This window comes from Scylla paramamosain, chromosome 18, assembly GCF_035594125.1.
Source record: "Scylla paramamosain isolate STU-SP2022 chromosome 18, ASM3559412v1, whole genome shotgun sequence".
NCBI classification, from domain to species: Eukaryota; Metazoa; Arthropoda; class Malacostraca; order Decapoda; family Portunidae; genus Scylla; species Scylla paramamosain.
Genome location: NC_087168.1, coordinates 1,911,916 through 1,928,040, shown reverse-complemented (window position 1 = coordinate 1,928,040; position 16,125 = coordinate 1,911,916). Strand labels below are relative to the sequence as shown.

Here is a 16,125-nt window from a genome sequence, read left to right as displayed (position 1 = left end):
CGGAGACGTAACGAAGGAAACAAGACAAGACTTAAGCGACCGAAAGGTTGCCACATCAAACTCAATTCGCAATTGTGCTCACAATAGCTTAATTTAATACACATATTTCAGCACTAAGGAAATACAGCGCATCATTTCATGTAGTTAACAACCCGTGAAAACATAATTCGACCTTAATAGGTAGAATATAAACAAAATTACAGAGAATGTAGTCAAAACATTCACGAGACGTTTACAATGTGCAATTATGCTTACAATAATAACAAAAAAAAATACACATCTTGAGAGTAAGGAAATACAGGGTGTAACATGAGTTTCTGCGGATATTGCAGGTTATTCTATGTTAAAAATGCTCTATGCACATATTTATTTTGAGGCTTTGTTTAGTCGTGGTATGAAATTTAAATGGGCGGGCGACTCGTTTACAACATATAGGCTGGGCGGGTAACCGTACCGGAGAAACACCATGTCCGCATATTCCACATTAAAATGTGACATTGCCTGCAGTGCTTTTCTCTCAGACATGTGTAGTACAATCTAAACGTATGCATTGTCACGTCTCCTTGCTCGGTCAGTCATGGTGCCACGAAATCTATTATTTTCTTTGTCGTCAATTACGACCATACTGTCCTTGTGTAATGTTTATCGGTAAATAACTGTCCATTAATACCACTTGTCTCATTTTGGATACTGTAAAGCATTCCCAGTTGCACCACGGACATCCACGTTAACTCATTTCGCTATGGATACCCGTCCGGCCATTGTGTCTGTCGTCCGCCCACACCTGAATTTCATACGAAGGCCAAACAAAGCTTAAACTACATGAGTGCATAAAACATTTTTAATTTAGAATATCCTATACTTTTACCCCTAGCAGGATCAGCTGAGATTTGTGTTATGCTGAGACTTGTGTTACGACCTATATAGTACATCCTTACAAAATGTAACCCTAATGACTAGAAATACAGAATTTCAGAGAATACAGTAAAAAAGGAGGTACTGAAATGTTTTCAGTACGAGTATCACCATTACGCTACAAACACTAACCCATTTATATTAACTGGCAAATAAATAATAGTCGGGGATATCCCATCGGGGTACTCCTGTCCTCTGGTCCACCCACTGAAGCCTCACATATATTCTAGATCATGCCAGGCTCTTCCTCAGATAGTGTGTCTGGTTAAAACCTGCTTAGCACTACCCCCCCCCCCTCTCTCTCTCTCTCTCTCTCTCTCTCTCTCTCTCTTTTGTTGTCAGTTGATAAGTGCGCCTTTTATATTACATAAGTGAGTTAATGTTCAGAACAGCTGCTCCCAACCGCTCTAATTTTTTCGGCTATTTGACAGTATTCCGGTTCTAACGCAGCTCCGCAGCGCCCTCCGCCCCCCACCCACATCCCCCAACACGGACCGTGACCTGATCTGACACTAGGCGGTGAGCAAGTCTTGGGCTTGCCTTGGAGCCCGACGAACGTCAGGCATGGCGGTTGCGCTTCACTTTTGTACAGTATACAGTTTTATTTAATATACTACAGTCCTTTTACTTCATGTACCCTCCTACCATGGAAAATCTAGACAATTTTTTTTTTTTTTCTAATTGAGTTACTGTAGTGATATCCATGGTGAAAGGATGCACAAGGTGCAACACTGGAGTATATTAAGTAAAAAAAACTAGTGCTGTACAGACAGGTAACGCCACGTGCACTCGACCCCAAGGCAATACCAAGACTACGCTCTCTGCCCAAGTGGCCTGATTAGGTCCGGCGTCAGGTCGCGGCGTCAGGTCTCACCCCGTGGGGAATAGAACGCCGCGCGGGCCTGCATCTGAACCAGAACAAGCCTAGGCATGGCCTTAAGCCTACAAAATGTGGCCGCAGGGAACACTGAGTGACACGCAGGTGACAAGTAATGAAAATAAAATAAATAAGCGTATTTTAAAATTTTTTTTATGCCCCCTGAAATGCCCCCTGAAATGCCAGTCCCATAAAAGGGTCAAAGCAATGGTCAAAAATTGATGAATAAGTGTCTTGAGACCTCCCTCTTGAAGGAATTCAAGTCATAGGAAGGTGGAAATACAGAAGCAGGCAGGGAGTTCCAGAGTTTACCAGAGAAAGGGATGAATGATTGAGAATATTGTTTAGCTCTTGCGTTAGAGATGTGGACAGAATAGGAGTGAGAGGAAGAAGAAGGTCTTGTGCAGCGAGGCCGCGGGAGGAGGGGAGGCACGCAGTTAGCAAGATCAGAAGAGCAGTTAGCATGAAAATAGCGGTAGATGACAGCTAGAAATGCAACATTGCGGCGGTGAGAGAGGCTGAAGACAGTCAGTTAGAGGAGAGGAGTTGATGAGACGAAAAGTTTTGATTCCACCCTGTCTAGAAGAGCAGTATGAGTGGAACCCCCCAGACATGTGAAGCATACTCCATACATGGACGGATAAGGCCCTTGTACAGAGCTAGCAGCTGGGGGGGTGAGAAAAACTGGCGTTGACGTCTCAGAACACCTAACTTCATAGAAGCTGTTTTAGCTAGAGATGAGATGTGAAGTTTCTAGTTCAGATTATAAGTAAAGGACAGACCGAGGTTGTTCAGTGTAGAAGAGGGGGACAGTTGAGTGTCAATGAAGAAGAGGGGATAGTTGTCTGAAAGGTTGTGTCGAGTTGATAGACGGAGGAATTGAGTTTTTGAGGCACTGAACAATACCAAGTTTGCTCTGCCCCAATCAGAAATTTTAGAAAGATCAGAAGTCAAGTGTTCTATGGCTTCCCTGCGTGAAATGTTTACCTCCTGAAGGGTTGGACGTCTATGAAAAGACGTGGAAAAGTGCAGGGTGGTATCATCAGCGTAGGAGTGGATAGGACAAGAAGTTTGGTTTAGAATATCATTAATGAATAATAAGAAGAGAGTGGGTGACTGGACAGAACCCTGAAGAACACCACTATTAATGGATTTAGGAGAAGAACAGTGACCGTCTACCACAACAGCAATAGAACGGTCAGAAAGAAAACTTGAGATGAAGTTACAGAGAGAAGGATAGAAGCCGTAGGAGGGTAGTTTGGAAATCAAAGCTTTATGCCAGACTCTATCAAAAACTTTTTAAATGTCCAAGGCAACAGCAAAAGTTTCACCAAAATCTCTAAAAGAGGATGACCAAGACTCAGTAAGGAAAGCCAGAAGATCACCAGTGGAGCGGCCATGACGGAACCCATACTGGCAATCAGATAGAAGTGAAGTGATGTGAAGTGATAGATGTTTAAGAATCTTCCTGTTGAGGATAGATTCAAAAACTTTAGATAGGCAGGAAATTAAAGCAATAGGACGGTAGTTTGAGGGATTAGAACGGTCACCCTTTTTTAGTAACAGGCTAAATGTAGGCAAACTTCTAACAAGAAGGAAAGGTAGATGTTGACAGACAGAGCTGAAAGAGTTTGACTAGGCAAGGTGCAAGCACGGAGGTATAGTTTCGGAGAACAATAGGAGAGACCCCATCAGGTCCATACGCATTCCGAGGGTTTAGGCCAGCAAGGGCATGAAAAACATCATTGCGAAAGAACTTTAATAGGTAGCATGAAGTAGTTAGAGGGTGGAGAAGAGGGAGGAACAAGCCCAGAATCGTCCAAGGTAGCGTTTCTAGCAAAGGTTTGAGCGAAGACTTCAGCTTTAGAAATAAATGTGATAGCAATGGTGCCATCTGGTTGAAATAAAGGAGGGAAAGAAGAAGAAGCAATGTTATTCAAGATATTTTTGGCTAGATGCCAGAAATCACGAGGGGAGTTAGATCTTGAAAGGTTCTGACACTTTCTCTTAATGAAGGAGTTTTTGGCTAGTTGGAGAACAGACTTGGCATGGTTCCGGGGAGAAATATAAGGTGCATGAGATTCTGGTGATGGAAGGCTTAAGTACCTTTTGTGGGCCACCTCTCTATCATGTATAGCACGAGAACAAGCTGTGTTAAACCAAGGTTTAGAAGGTTTAGGTCGAGAAAAAGAATGAGGAATGTACGCCTCCATGCCAGACACTATCACCTCTGTTATGCGCTCAGTATACAAAGACGGGTCTCTGACGCGGAAGCAGTATTCATTCCAAGGAAAATCAGCAAAGTACCTCCTCAGGTTCCCCCAACTAGCAGAGGCAAACCGCCAGAGGCACCTTCGCTTAAGGGGATCCTGAGGAGAGATTGGAGCGATAGGACAAGATACAGATATGAGATTTTGATCGGAGGAGCCCAACGGAGAAGAAAGGACAGCATAAGCAGAAGGATTAGAGGTCAGGAAAAGGTTAAGAATGTGGGGCGTATCTCCAAGACGGTCAGGAATAGGAGTAGCGTGTTGCACCAATTGCGCTAGGTCGTGGAGGATAGCAGAGTTGAAGGCTAATTCACCAGGATGGTCAGTGAAGGGAGAGGAAAGCCAAAGCTGGTGTTGAATATTGAAGTCTCCAAGAATGGAGATCTCCGCAAAAGGGAAGAGGGTCAGAATGTGCTCCACTTTGGAAGTTAAATAGTCAAAGAATTTCTTATAGTCAGAGGAGTTACGTGAAAGGTATACAGCACAGATAAATTTAGTTTGAGAGTGACTCTGTACTCGTAGCCAGATGGTGGAAAACTTGGAAGATTCAAGAGCATGGGCACGAGAGCAGGTTAAGTCATTGCGCACATAAACGCAACATCCAGCTTTGGATTGAAAATGAGGATAGAGAAAGTAGGAGGGAACAGAAAAGGGGCTACTGTCAGTTGCCTCAGACACCTGAGTTTCGGTGAGGAAAAGAAGATGGGGTTTAGAAGAGGAGAGGTGGTGTTCTACAGATTGAAAATTAGATCTTAGACCACGAATGTTGCAGAAGTTAATGAAGAAAAAGTTGAGGGGGGTGTCAAGACACTTATGGTTGTCGACAGAAAGACAGTCCGACCTGGGGACATTTATCGTCCCCTCCCCAGATGAAGACTCCGAGGCTGGTGTAGGAGTCGCCATGATGATTTTGAAATTTTTGAGTGAAGGGTGTGTGTGTTATTAGGTGCTTGTAGTTTTGTGTGAAGGAAGAGAGTTGTCTTTAGAGGGCTGGCTGTGACTGCTCCCTTGTGTTATGAGACAAAGGGAAACGTTCACTAAGGTCACCGCTGGGTTTAATGATAAGTTCACAGCACCCCCTGAACAGTGCTTTAGACCTCACTGGGAGTAATTATCGTTTCGGCAGGTGTCTACTGCCTCTTATATATATATATATATATATATATATATATATATATATATATATATATATATATATATATATATATATATATATGTATGTATGTATGTATGTACGAGTCTCGTATGTATGTATGTATGTATGTATGTATGTATGTATGTATGTATATATATATATATATATATATATATATATATATATATATATATATATATATATATATATATATATATATATATATAATTTTTTCAGTAATTTAGCTTACCCGCACGAAAAAAACAAAAAAAAAACGAGTGATACACCTTACACCATTTACTATGTTTGCTCGTAACATTATGCACATAATAATAACTAACAATTTCTTATGTGATTTTAACTGTCACAGTCAGCATTACATTCACAAACCTCAGTAATTACAGGCTGTACAAAAATTAATCACCTACTACATACGTTCATACGCATATCCACTCTCTCCTGTCACTCGTTTTGTTCCTTTTATCCAAGGAGCTATTATTGTGCCGTGCCGCACGTTAATGTTCTTCTCACTGTGTATGTTACTCAGTATGCGTAACCTTTTTTACATCTCAGGTCGTCTGTGTTTCTCTCTATTATGTATTTCTCTCTGGGAAGGACTGATATCCTGGTGTGCAGTCAGATGTTGTTTACGACATGGCTTGTGCTGTGAACTTTTTCTTTCTCTTATTCTTCCTGTTCAGTAACAAAAATTGTTATTATTATTATTATTATTATTATTAATATTATTATTATTATTATTATTATTATTATTGTTATTATTATTATTATTATTATTATTATTATTATTATTATTATTATTATTATTATTATCATTATTGTTGTTGTTGTTGTTGTTGTTGCTGTTGTTGATCATTAATAGACTTCGACGAAAATAGCAATTAGAAAGTAAAGTAACATGGCAAAGAATTTGTTTAATAGTACTGAAGTTCAATGCGGAGGCAGTAGGCACCTGCTGAAACGATAATTTCTCCCAGTGAGGTCTAAAGCACTGGATCAGGGGGTGCTGTGAAATTATCATTAAACCCACCTGTGACCTCACTGAACGTTTCCCTTTGTGTCTCACAACACAAGGGGGCAATCGCAGCCTGCCCTCTAAAAACTACTCTCTTCCTCCACACAAAACTACAAACACCTAATAACACACACACACCCTTCACTCAAAATTTCAAAGTTGATGGCGACTCATACACCAGCCTCGGAGTCCCCATCTAGGGAGGGGACCACAAATCTTCCCAGGTCGGACTGCCCTTCTGACGACGACCCTAAGTGTCTTGACACCCTCCTCAACTTTTTCTTCATTAACATTCGTGGTCTAAGATCTAATTTTCAATCTGTAGAACACCACCTCTCTTTTTCTAAATCTTATCTTCTTTTCCTCGCTGAAACTCAGGTGTCGGAGACAACTGACAGTAGCCCCTTTTCTGTTCCATCCTACTTTCTCTCTCTTCATTTTCGATCCAAAGCTGGATGTTGCGATTATGTGCGCAACGACTTAACTTGCTATCGTTCCCACGCTCTTGAATCTTCCGAGTTTTCCACCATCTGGCTATGACTACAGAGTCACTCTCAAACTAAATTTATCTGTGCTGTGCATTCTGACCCTCTTCCCTTTTGCAGAGATCTCCATTCTTGGAGACTTCAATCTTCATCACCAGCTTTGGCTTTCCTCTCCCTTCACTGACCATCCTGGTGAACTAGCCTTCAACTTTGCTATCCTCCACGACCTAGAGCAATTGGTGCAACACCATACTCGTATTCCTGACCGTCTTGGATATACGCCCAACATTCTTGACCTTTTCCTGACCTCTAATCCTGCTTATGCTGTCACCCTTTCTTCTCCAGTGGGCTCCTCCGATCACAATCTCATATCTGTATCTTGTCCTATCGCTCCAATTCCTCCTCAGGATCCCCGTAAGCGAAGGCGCCTCTGGCGTTTTGCTTCTGCTAGTTGGGGGGACCTGAATAGGTATTTTGCTGATTTTTCTTGGAATGACTACTGCTTCTGCGTCAGAGACCCGTCCTTGTGTGCTGAGCGCATAACAGAGGTGATAGTGTCTGGCATGGAGGCGTACATTCCTCACTCTTTTTCTCGACCTAAGCCTTCCAAACCTTGGTTTAACACAGCTTATTCTCGTGCTATACATGATAGAGAGGTGGCCCACAGAAGGTACTTAAACCTTCCATCACCAGAATCTCATGCACTTTATATTTCTGCCCGGATCCATGCCAAGTCTGTTCTCCAACGAGCCAAAAACTCCTTTATTAAGAGAAAGTGTCAAAACCTTTCAAGATCTAACTCCTCTCGTGACTTCTGGCATGCAGCCAAAAATATCTCCAATAACTTTCCTTCTTCTTCTTTCTCTCCTCTATTTCAATCAGATGGCACCACTGCTATCACATCTATTTCTAAAGCTGAAGTCATCGATTAAACCTTTGCTAAAAACGCTACCTTGGACGATTCTGGGCTTGTTCCTCCCTCTCCTCCACCCTCTGACTACTTCATGCCACCTATTAAAATTCTTCGCAATGATGTTTTCCATGCCCTCGCTGGCCTAAACCCTCGGAAGGCTTATGGACCTGATGGGGTCCTTCTTATTGTTCTCCGAAACTGTACTTCCGTGCTTGCACCTTGCCTAGTCAAACTCTTTCAGCTCTGTCTGTCAACATCTGCCTTTCCTTCTTGTTGGAAGTTTGCCTACATTCAATCTTTTCCTAAAAAGGGTGACCGTTCTAATCCCTCAAACTACCGTCCTATTGCTTTAATTTCCTGCCTATCGAAAGTTTTTGAATCTATGCTCAACAGGAAGATTCTTAAACATCTATCACTTCACAACCTTCTATCTGATCGCCAGTATGGGTTCTGTCAAGGCCGCTCTACTGGTGATCTTCTGGCTTTCCCCACTGAGTCTTGGTCATCCTCTTTTAGAGATTTTGGTGAAACTTTTGCTGTTGCCTTGGACATATCAAAAGCTTTTGATAGAGTCTGGCACAAAGCTTTGATTTCCAAACTACCCTCCTACGACTTCTATCCTTCTCTCTGTAACTTCATCTCAAGTTTTCTTTCTGACCGTTCTATTGCTGCTGTGGTAGATGGTCACTGCTCTTCTCCTAAATCTATTAACAGTGGTGTTCCTCAGGGTTCTGTCCAGTCACCCACTCTCTTCTTCTTATTCATTAATGATCTTCTAAACCAAACTTCTTGTCGTATCCACTCCTACGCTGATGATACCATCCTGCACTTTTTCACGTCTTTTCATAGACGTCCAACCCTTCAGGAGGTAAACATTTCACGCAGGGAAGCCACAGAACGCTTGACTTCTGATCTTTCTAAAATTTCTGATTGGGGCAGAGCAAACTTGGTGTTGTTCAGTGCCTCAAAAACTCAATTCCTCCATCTATCAACTCGACACAACCTTCCAGACAACTATCCTCTCTTCTTCAGTGACACTCAAATGTCCCCCTCTTCTACACTGAACATCCTCGGTCTGTCCTTTACTTATAATCTAAACTGGAAACTTCACATCTCATCTGTAGCTAAAACAGTTTCTATGAAGTTAGATGTCCTGAGACGTCTCCGCCAGTTTTTCTCACCCCCAAGCTGCTAACTCTGTACAAGGGCCTTATCCGTCCATGTATGGAGTATGGTTCACATGTCTGGGGGGGTTCCACTCATACTGCTCTGCTAGACAAGGTGGAATCAAAAGCTTTTCGTCTCATCAACTCCTCTCTTCTAACTGACTGTCTTCAACCACTCTCTCACCGCCGGAATGTTGCATCTCTAGCTGTGATCTACCGCTATTCTCATGCTAACTGCTCTTCTGATCTCGTTAACTGCATGCCTCCCCTCCTCCCACAGCCTCGCTGCACAAGACTTTCTTCTTTCTCTCACCCCTATTCCGTCCACCTCTGTAACGCAAGAGTTAACCAGTATTCTCAATCATTCATCCCTTTCTCTGGTAAACTCTGGAACTCCCTGCCTGCTTCTGTATTTCCACCTTCCTATGACTTGAATTCCTTCAAGAGGGAGGTTTCAAGACACTTATTCATCAATTTTTGACTACTGCTTTGACCCTTTTATGAGACTAACATTTCAGTCCCCATTTTTTTTATTGGATTTTTGCTGCCCTTGGCCAATGTCCTTCCTACAAAAAAAAAAAAAAAAGGAAGATTCTTAAACATCACTTCACAGCCTTCTATCTTATCGCTAGTATGGGTTCCGTCAAGGCCGCTCTACTGGTGATCTGGCTTTCCTTACTGAGTCTTGGTCATCCTCTTTTAGAGATTTTGGTAAAACTTTTGCTGTTGCCTTGGACATATCAAAAGCTTTTGATAGAGCCTGGCACAAAACTTTGATTTTCAAACTACCCTCCCTACAGCTTCTATCCTTCTCTCTGTAACTTCATCTCAAGTTTCCTTTCTGACCGTTCTATTGCTGCTGTGGTAGACGGTCACTGTTCTTCTCTTAAATCTATTAACATTGGTGTTCCTCAGGGTTTTATCCTGTCACCCACTCTCTTCTTATTATTCATGAATGACTTTCTAAACCAAACTTCTTGTCCTATCCACTCCTTCGCTGATTATACCACCCTGCACTTTTCCACGTCTTTTCATAGACGTCCAACCCTTCAGGAAGTAAACATTTCACGCAGGGAAGCCACAGAATGCCTTACTTCTGATCTCTCAAAAAATTCTGATTGGGGCAGAGCAAACTTGGTATTGTTCAATGCCTCAAAAACTCAACTTCTCCATCTATCAACTCGTCAGAACCTTCCAGACAACTATCCCCTGTTCTTCAATGACACTCAAGTGTCCCCCTCTTCAAAACTAAACATCGTCGGTCTGTCCTTTACGTATAACCTGAACTGGAAACTTCACATCTCATCTCTAGCTAAAGCAGCTTCTATGAAGTTAGGTGTTCTGAGACGTCTCCACCAGTTTTTCTCACCCCCCAGCTGCTAACTGTACAAGGCCTTATCCGTCCATGAATGGAGTATGCTTCACATGTCTGTGGGGAGGGATCCACTCGCTCTTCCAGACAGGGTGGAACCAAAAGATTTTCGTCTCATCAACTTTTCTCCTCTGACTGTCTCCAGCCTCTCTCTCATCGTCGCAATGTTGCATCTCTAGCTGTCTTCTATCGCTGTTTTCATGCTAACTGCTCTTCTGATCTTGCTAACTGCATGCTTCCCCTCCTCCCGCGACTTCGCTGCACAAGACTTTCTTCTTTCTCTCACCCCTATTCTGTCCACCTCTCTAATGCAAGAGTTAATCATTCATCCCTTTCTCTGGTAAACTCTGGAACTCCCTGCCTGCTTCTCTATTTCCACTTTCCTATGACTTGAATTCCTTGAAGAGGGAGGTTTCAAGGCACTTATCCTTTAATTTTTTACTACCGCTTTGGACCCTTTTCTGCGACTGGCATCTCAGTGGGCTTTTTTTTTTTTTTTTTCCTATTGGATTTTTGTTGTCCTTGGCCAGTGTCCCTCTTACATAAAAAAAAAAAAGACACCTTTAGTCCTTGAGACATTAAAGAATTGACGCTAACATGAGATACACCAAGACCAACAAGGGTGACGATGATGACGGCACCACAAACACAACTCTCACTTGGACATAAACATTAATAGCAACTCTCCTTACAGGTCTCGGCTGGGCTATGGTTATCGTTGCGTACTTCACATCTATCTATTTCAATGTGATCCTGGGTTGGTCCTTCTTCTATTTGATATTCTCATTCTACTCTCTGCTCCCTTGGAGTCATTGTGATAATGACTTCAATAGCCCAGGTGAGTGATTCAACTTGCACTGGAGTATATATGAGCACCCAAAAACTCTGGTGTATAAGAGTAGAAATCCGGTACTCGTATATACTCATCCATGTAAAGGTTTGAGCTGTACTTTTCCAAATATCTGTTCTGTGATGGAAAGTGATTACTCCTTGTGTTTTCCGTCTTCCCCTGCATTAGACAGTTACAGAGACAGTTAGAGAGAGAACAACAAAACAGGCCTAACTAGCAGGGATGGAATGACACAAATCCCGATGACCATTTTTTTTTCTTTTCTTTTCTTTTCTTTCTTTTTTTTTTTTTTTTTTCTTTTAAGTGACGGAAGTTGTAGTTAGTGACAGATCATCACTTATTTGACTGTCATGCTCTGTGAAGAGTTCCTTCCAGTGCCAGTTTCCTGAGATATTAAAGATACTAAGAAAGTGCAAGACAGAATAATAATAGGTAAGTGTTTTAGAGTTAAAATGAAGAATGCAAAATGGAAATTTTCTGTTCCAGAATATTACATATAATATTGAACATTAGCTACACCCTTACACAGCCACAAGTATGACATTGGTTGGTAAGAGATTATCCACACTGAAATATTTGGAAGACTAAGTGTCCAAGCCTCCTAGCAAGCAGGAGCGAAGGCATGTGGCCAGTGTCGTAGGTTTAAAAGTGACCAGCTAGTTTCAAGTGACCAAGTGCGTGCGCAGGCCTATTTTGACTGTCAGACGTATGGTTCATTTAATCCTAACCACGGCAACGCACAGATCTCCCTGAGAGAGAGAGAGGGAGGGAGAGAGAGAGAGAGAGAGAGAGAGAGAGAATTGAAATACATCACTGGTGCCTTCAACATGCCTTATTAATTTACTGCAACATGGTTACATTTTTATTTAAATTCTTTCCTTCTGTCTAACATTCGCCAAACTCTGTGTATGCTAATCAGTCACTTAATAAATCATCTATTTCTCTCTTCCTCAGTGTTGGACACATACATCGTTAGATTGAAATATTTCGGGTTTTATGGAAATAACCCTAGCCTACTAATTTCAAGACAGGGAATATTATTTATTTCTCACCAAAACTACAATGTTCTTTTTTTAAAATCTTTTAATCATAATCTACCCCTTGAAAGGATTAGAAATTCAATTAATGAGCTGAATTAATCTAAACCTAATCTAACGAAAGTAAGCCTAACCCTCTGATGGAGAGCTGAATTAATCTAAACCTAGTCTAACGAAGGTAAGCCTAGCCGTCTGATGGAAATGGTAATGTTATTTTAATATTCTCTGATATTTCTCAATATTTCTGAAAAATTCTATGCACCCTATGTGTATGTAAGTATTATTAAAGTTTCTAACCAAGGAGGCACAGTAAATGAAATGAGGATGACTGGTAGTGAAATTTTCAGCAGCTGGTGAAGTGATTCACGCCGCCATCCAAATTCTTCTTAAATTTTATGATATTACTATTATAGACTACAAAACGTTGTTGTACTGTTAAATAATTTTAATATACGACTTGCGAAATAAAACAAGTTCAAGGGGATAAGAACTTGTGATATTTGCAGAAAATAAATGCACTGGTAAGAAATAAATGCATTGGTCAGTTCCACTACGGAGGCCCAGTTGCTCCCAAGCCAGCCTTACCAAAAGGTTCCAATATCTGGTAAGGATCAAAACAACGCCGCGAAAAACATCTGTGAAATAGAATTTGTTGCTGGTGGCGGACATCGCCACTCATTGGTAACAATCATAGCAGCAGGAAGCCACTGTTAAAACTAATAGGCCCTTAAAGACACTTTTTTTTTTTTTTTTCTCGGAAGAATGTTTAGGCGTTGGCTGACATCCATTAGCTACTATACCACATTACAGAATTTCTCATTAATATAATTATCAGTTCTTTTTTATTTTTTATTGGAATTCAAGTGTTAGGTATGGATTATTTAGTTTATCAAACCATTCAGTGCTACAAATGGTTCGGGTTTTAAGATATTAGAACACTAAACTAACCTAGCATTACCTAACCTAATCTAGATGATGTGCAGCAATACCTAACTTAATATTATCTTACCTAACCTACATGGCGTACCTATTACCGCTGTTATCGAATGGTGACCGCTGAAGACGTCTGTGCGTTGCCGTGGCTGGGAGTAAATGCGTCGTACGTCTGGCAGCGAAAATGGGGCTGCGCACCCACTTGGTCACTGAACTGAACTTATAGAAAGATGGTGAAGAATAAAGAGTTTGGACAGAAGAAGAAAGAAAAATTAGGAAACTTAAAGAAAGTAGGAGGTAAAAGTTTATGGGCAAAGCACATTGCTATTTTGTTTTATCTATGTTGGCTGTGAGCACGCGAGGTTCTTATGTGTTATTGTAATCTAGTGTCAGACATAATCACCTTGCCTAGAAGGTTGCATTTTATTTATTTATTTATTTATTTATTTATTTATTTTTTATACAAGCAGAGCCCAGCTAACCCGCCACCAGTCCCTATCTACAAGAGTGCTTGAATACACCCATGTTTATGCACATACACACACACACACACACACACACACACACACACACACACACACACATTATGTATATATATATATATATATATATATATATATATATATATATATATATATATATATATATATATATATATATATATATATATATATATATATATATATATATATATATATATATATATATATATATATATATATATATACGTACATACTTATACTTTTATTAATACTTTTCTTAATGCAAGCTGATCCCAGCTAACCCGCCACCGATTCCTAACGACAAGAATTTTTATTTATTTATTTAATTTTTTCCCCACTTGGTCACTTGAAACTAGCTGGTCACCTACGACACCGGTGTAGGTTCGCTCGAGCTCTGTCCAGCACTCGGATGGTCTGCGCATGTGTGAACAACATGACAGACCTCATTTGCGCTCTGCCGTCACATAAGATCATAAAAAAATAAGGGAAGCTGCAAGAAGCCACCAGGCTTAGACGTGGCAGTCCCTGTAAGAATTATACCTACCTATTTCCACCTATCATTCCCATCCATAAGCCCGTCTAATCTTTTCCTTAAAGCTCCCTAATGTCTTAGCACTAAAAACATGATTACTGAGTCCGCTCCATTCATCTACAACACTATTTGAGAACCAATTTCTTCCTGTCTCTTTTTTAAACCTAAATTTTTCAAGCTTGAACCCGTTATTTCTTCCTCTGTCCTGGTTACTGATCCTAAAAATTTTGCTTACATCCCCCTTGTTATAACCCTTATACCACTTTAAGACTTCTATCAGGTCACCTCTTCACCTACATCTCTCTAAAGAATATAAATTTAACAGCTTCAGTCTCGCCTCGTAAGGAATACTTCTCATCCCCTGCATCCTTTTAGTCATTCTCCTTTGCACTGACTCTAATAGACCTATATCTTTCCTGTAATGTGGGGACCAGAACTGCACAGCGTAGTCTAGATGAGGTCAAATATAATATAACGTCAAGTATAACTTTAATACTACTTCGGGCCTTCTACTTTTAACTCCTAAAAATTAATCCTAATACCCTATTTGCCCTGTTTCTGGCCTCTATGCATTGCTTTCCTAGACGGAGTTCAGACCTAACTATAACTCTTAAATCTTTTTCGTACCCTGAACCTGCCAGTTTCGTTGTTTATTGTGTACATACTGTGTGGGTTTCCTGTACCTACGCTAAGTACTTTGCACCTGTTGATATTAAACTGCATTTGTCATTTGTCCGTCCATTCATTCATCTTATCTAAATCTACCTGCAAGGCAATGGCATCCGATTCTGACCTAATTAATTTGCCTATCTTTGTTTCATCCGCAAATTTACTAACATCACTGCTAATTCCACTATCCAAGTCATTGATATCAATTCCACTATCCAAGTCATTGATATATATTAAGAACAGCAATGGCCCTAATACTGATCACTGTGGCACCCCACTAATTACATGACCCCACTCGGATTTAGAGCCGTTTATTACAACTCTTTGTCGCCTGTTGCTTAGCCATGACCTTACTCAGCCTAACACCTTCCCATCTATCCCGTGTGCCCTAACCTTTCTCAGGAGCCTTTGATGGGGTACCTTGTCAAAAGCTTTACTAAAGTCCAGATATAAGATGTCATAACTATCACCATTATCTACTGCCTCGTACACTTTACTGTAAAAACTTAACAAGTTCGTGAGGCAAGACTTTCCCTTCGTGAAGCCATGCTGTGACTGATTTATCAAGTTATGTTTGTCTAAATGCTCCCTAATGTTCTTTGCTATTATTGACTCCATTATTTTACCTACAACAGAAGTTAAGCTGACAGGAGTATAATTACACGCTAAAGTTTTATCTCCTTTCTTAAAGATGGGTACTACATTACTGGTACCTCTCCTGACTCAAGTGATTTCCTAAAGACAGAAACTAACGGCTCGCTAATAACCTCATTGTATTTTTTAAGTACTCTGGGATATATTTCATCTGGTCCTGGTGTCTTGAAAATTTTTAGCCTATATATCTCCTCCTTCTTCTTTTAGCCTATATATCTCCTTAGCTATGGTAATATCTGTCAGCTTCTCATTCTCATCTGCTCTAAACATCTGTTCACTATTTGGCATTTTCTGCATGTTTAGCTAATATCTGTCAACTTCTCATTCTCATCTGCTCATTCTCATCTGCTCTAAACATCTGTTCATTATTTGGCATATCCTGCATGTTTTCCTGGATGAAAACAGTTAGAAAATACTCATTCAGAATTTTACTAATCTTCCCAAAACTAACCAGCTTGACATCTGCTGCCTACTTAATTCATAATTACATTCATAATTGCTTTTAGCTTTCCTCGTTAACTTCCTGACAGTTCTAACTAGTTAATTATATTGTGGCCTTAAAACCTCTTTAATTTCTTATAATATATACTTCCGCCCTATATAGTATTTTAACCTAACAGTCATCTATTTAGGGTGATTTTTCTGTGAGCATATTGTTCTATACGGGATGTTTGCTAACTGTCCTGTATGCAATTTATCTACGAAATATTTATCATCATATCTACATTTACTTCACCTAATCCCCTCATCTCGGCCCCTTCCATCTTCTCCACTCCCTCAT

General features: G+C 40.5%; 1 protein-coding gene across 4 annotated transcripts in view; it reads left to right on the top strand.

Moving 5' to 3' along the window:
* LOC135108985 (sodium- and chloride-dependent glycine transporter 2-like) overlaps nt 1-16,125 on the top strand; it is an 87,836-nt gene that overhangs the window by 51,991 nt on the left and 19,720 nt on the right. For 3 of the 4 annotated variants that reach the window (XM_064019916.1, XM_064019918.1, XM_064019915.1), the window contains one exon: nt 10,861-11,004. The exons of the other annotated variant lie outside the window; for it this stretch is intronic. In XM_064019916.1, coding sequence (XP_063875986.1) covers nt 10,861-11,004 — 144 coding nt within the window. The remainder of the gene's footprint in view (nt 1-10,860; nt 11,005-16,125) is intronic. 4 annotated transcript variants of the gene reach the window in all.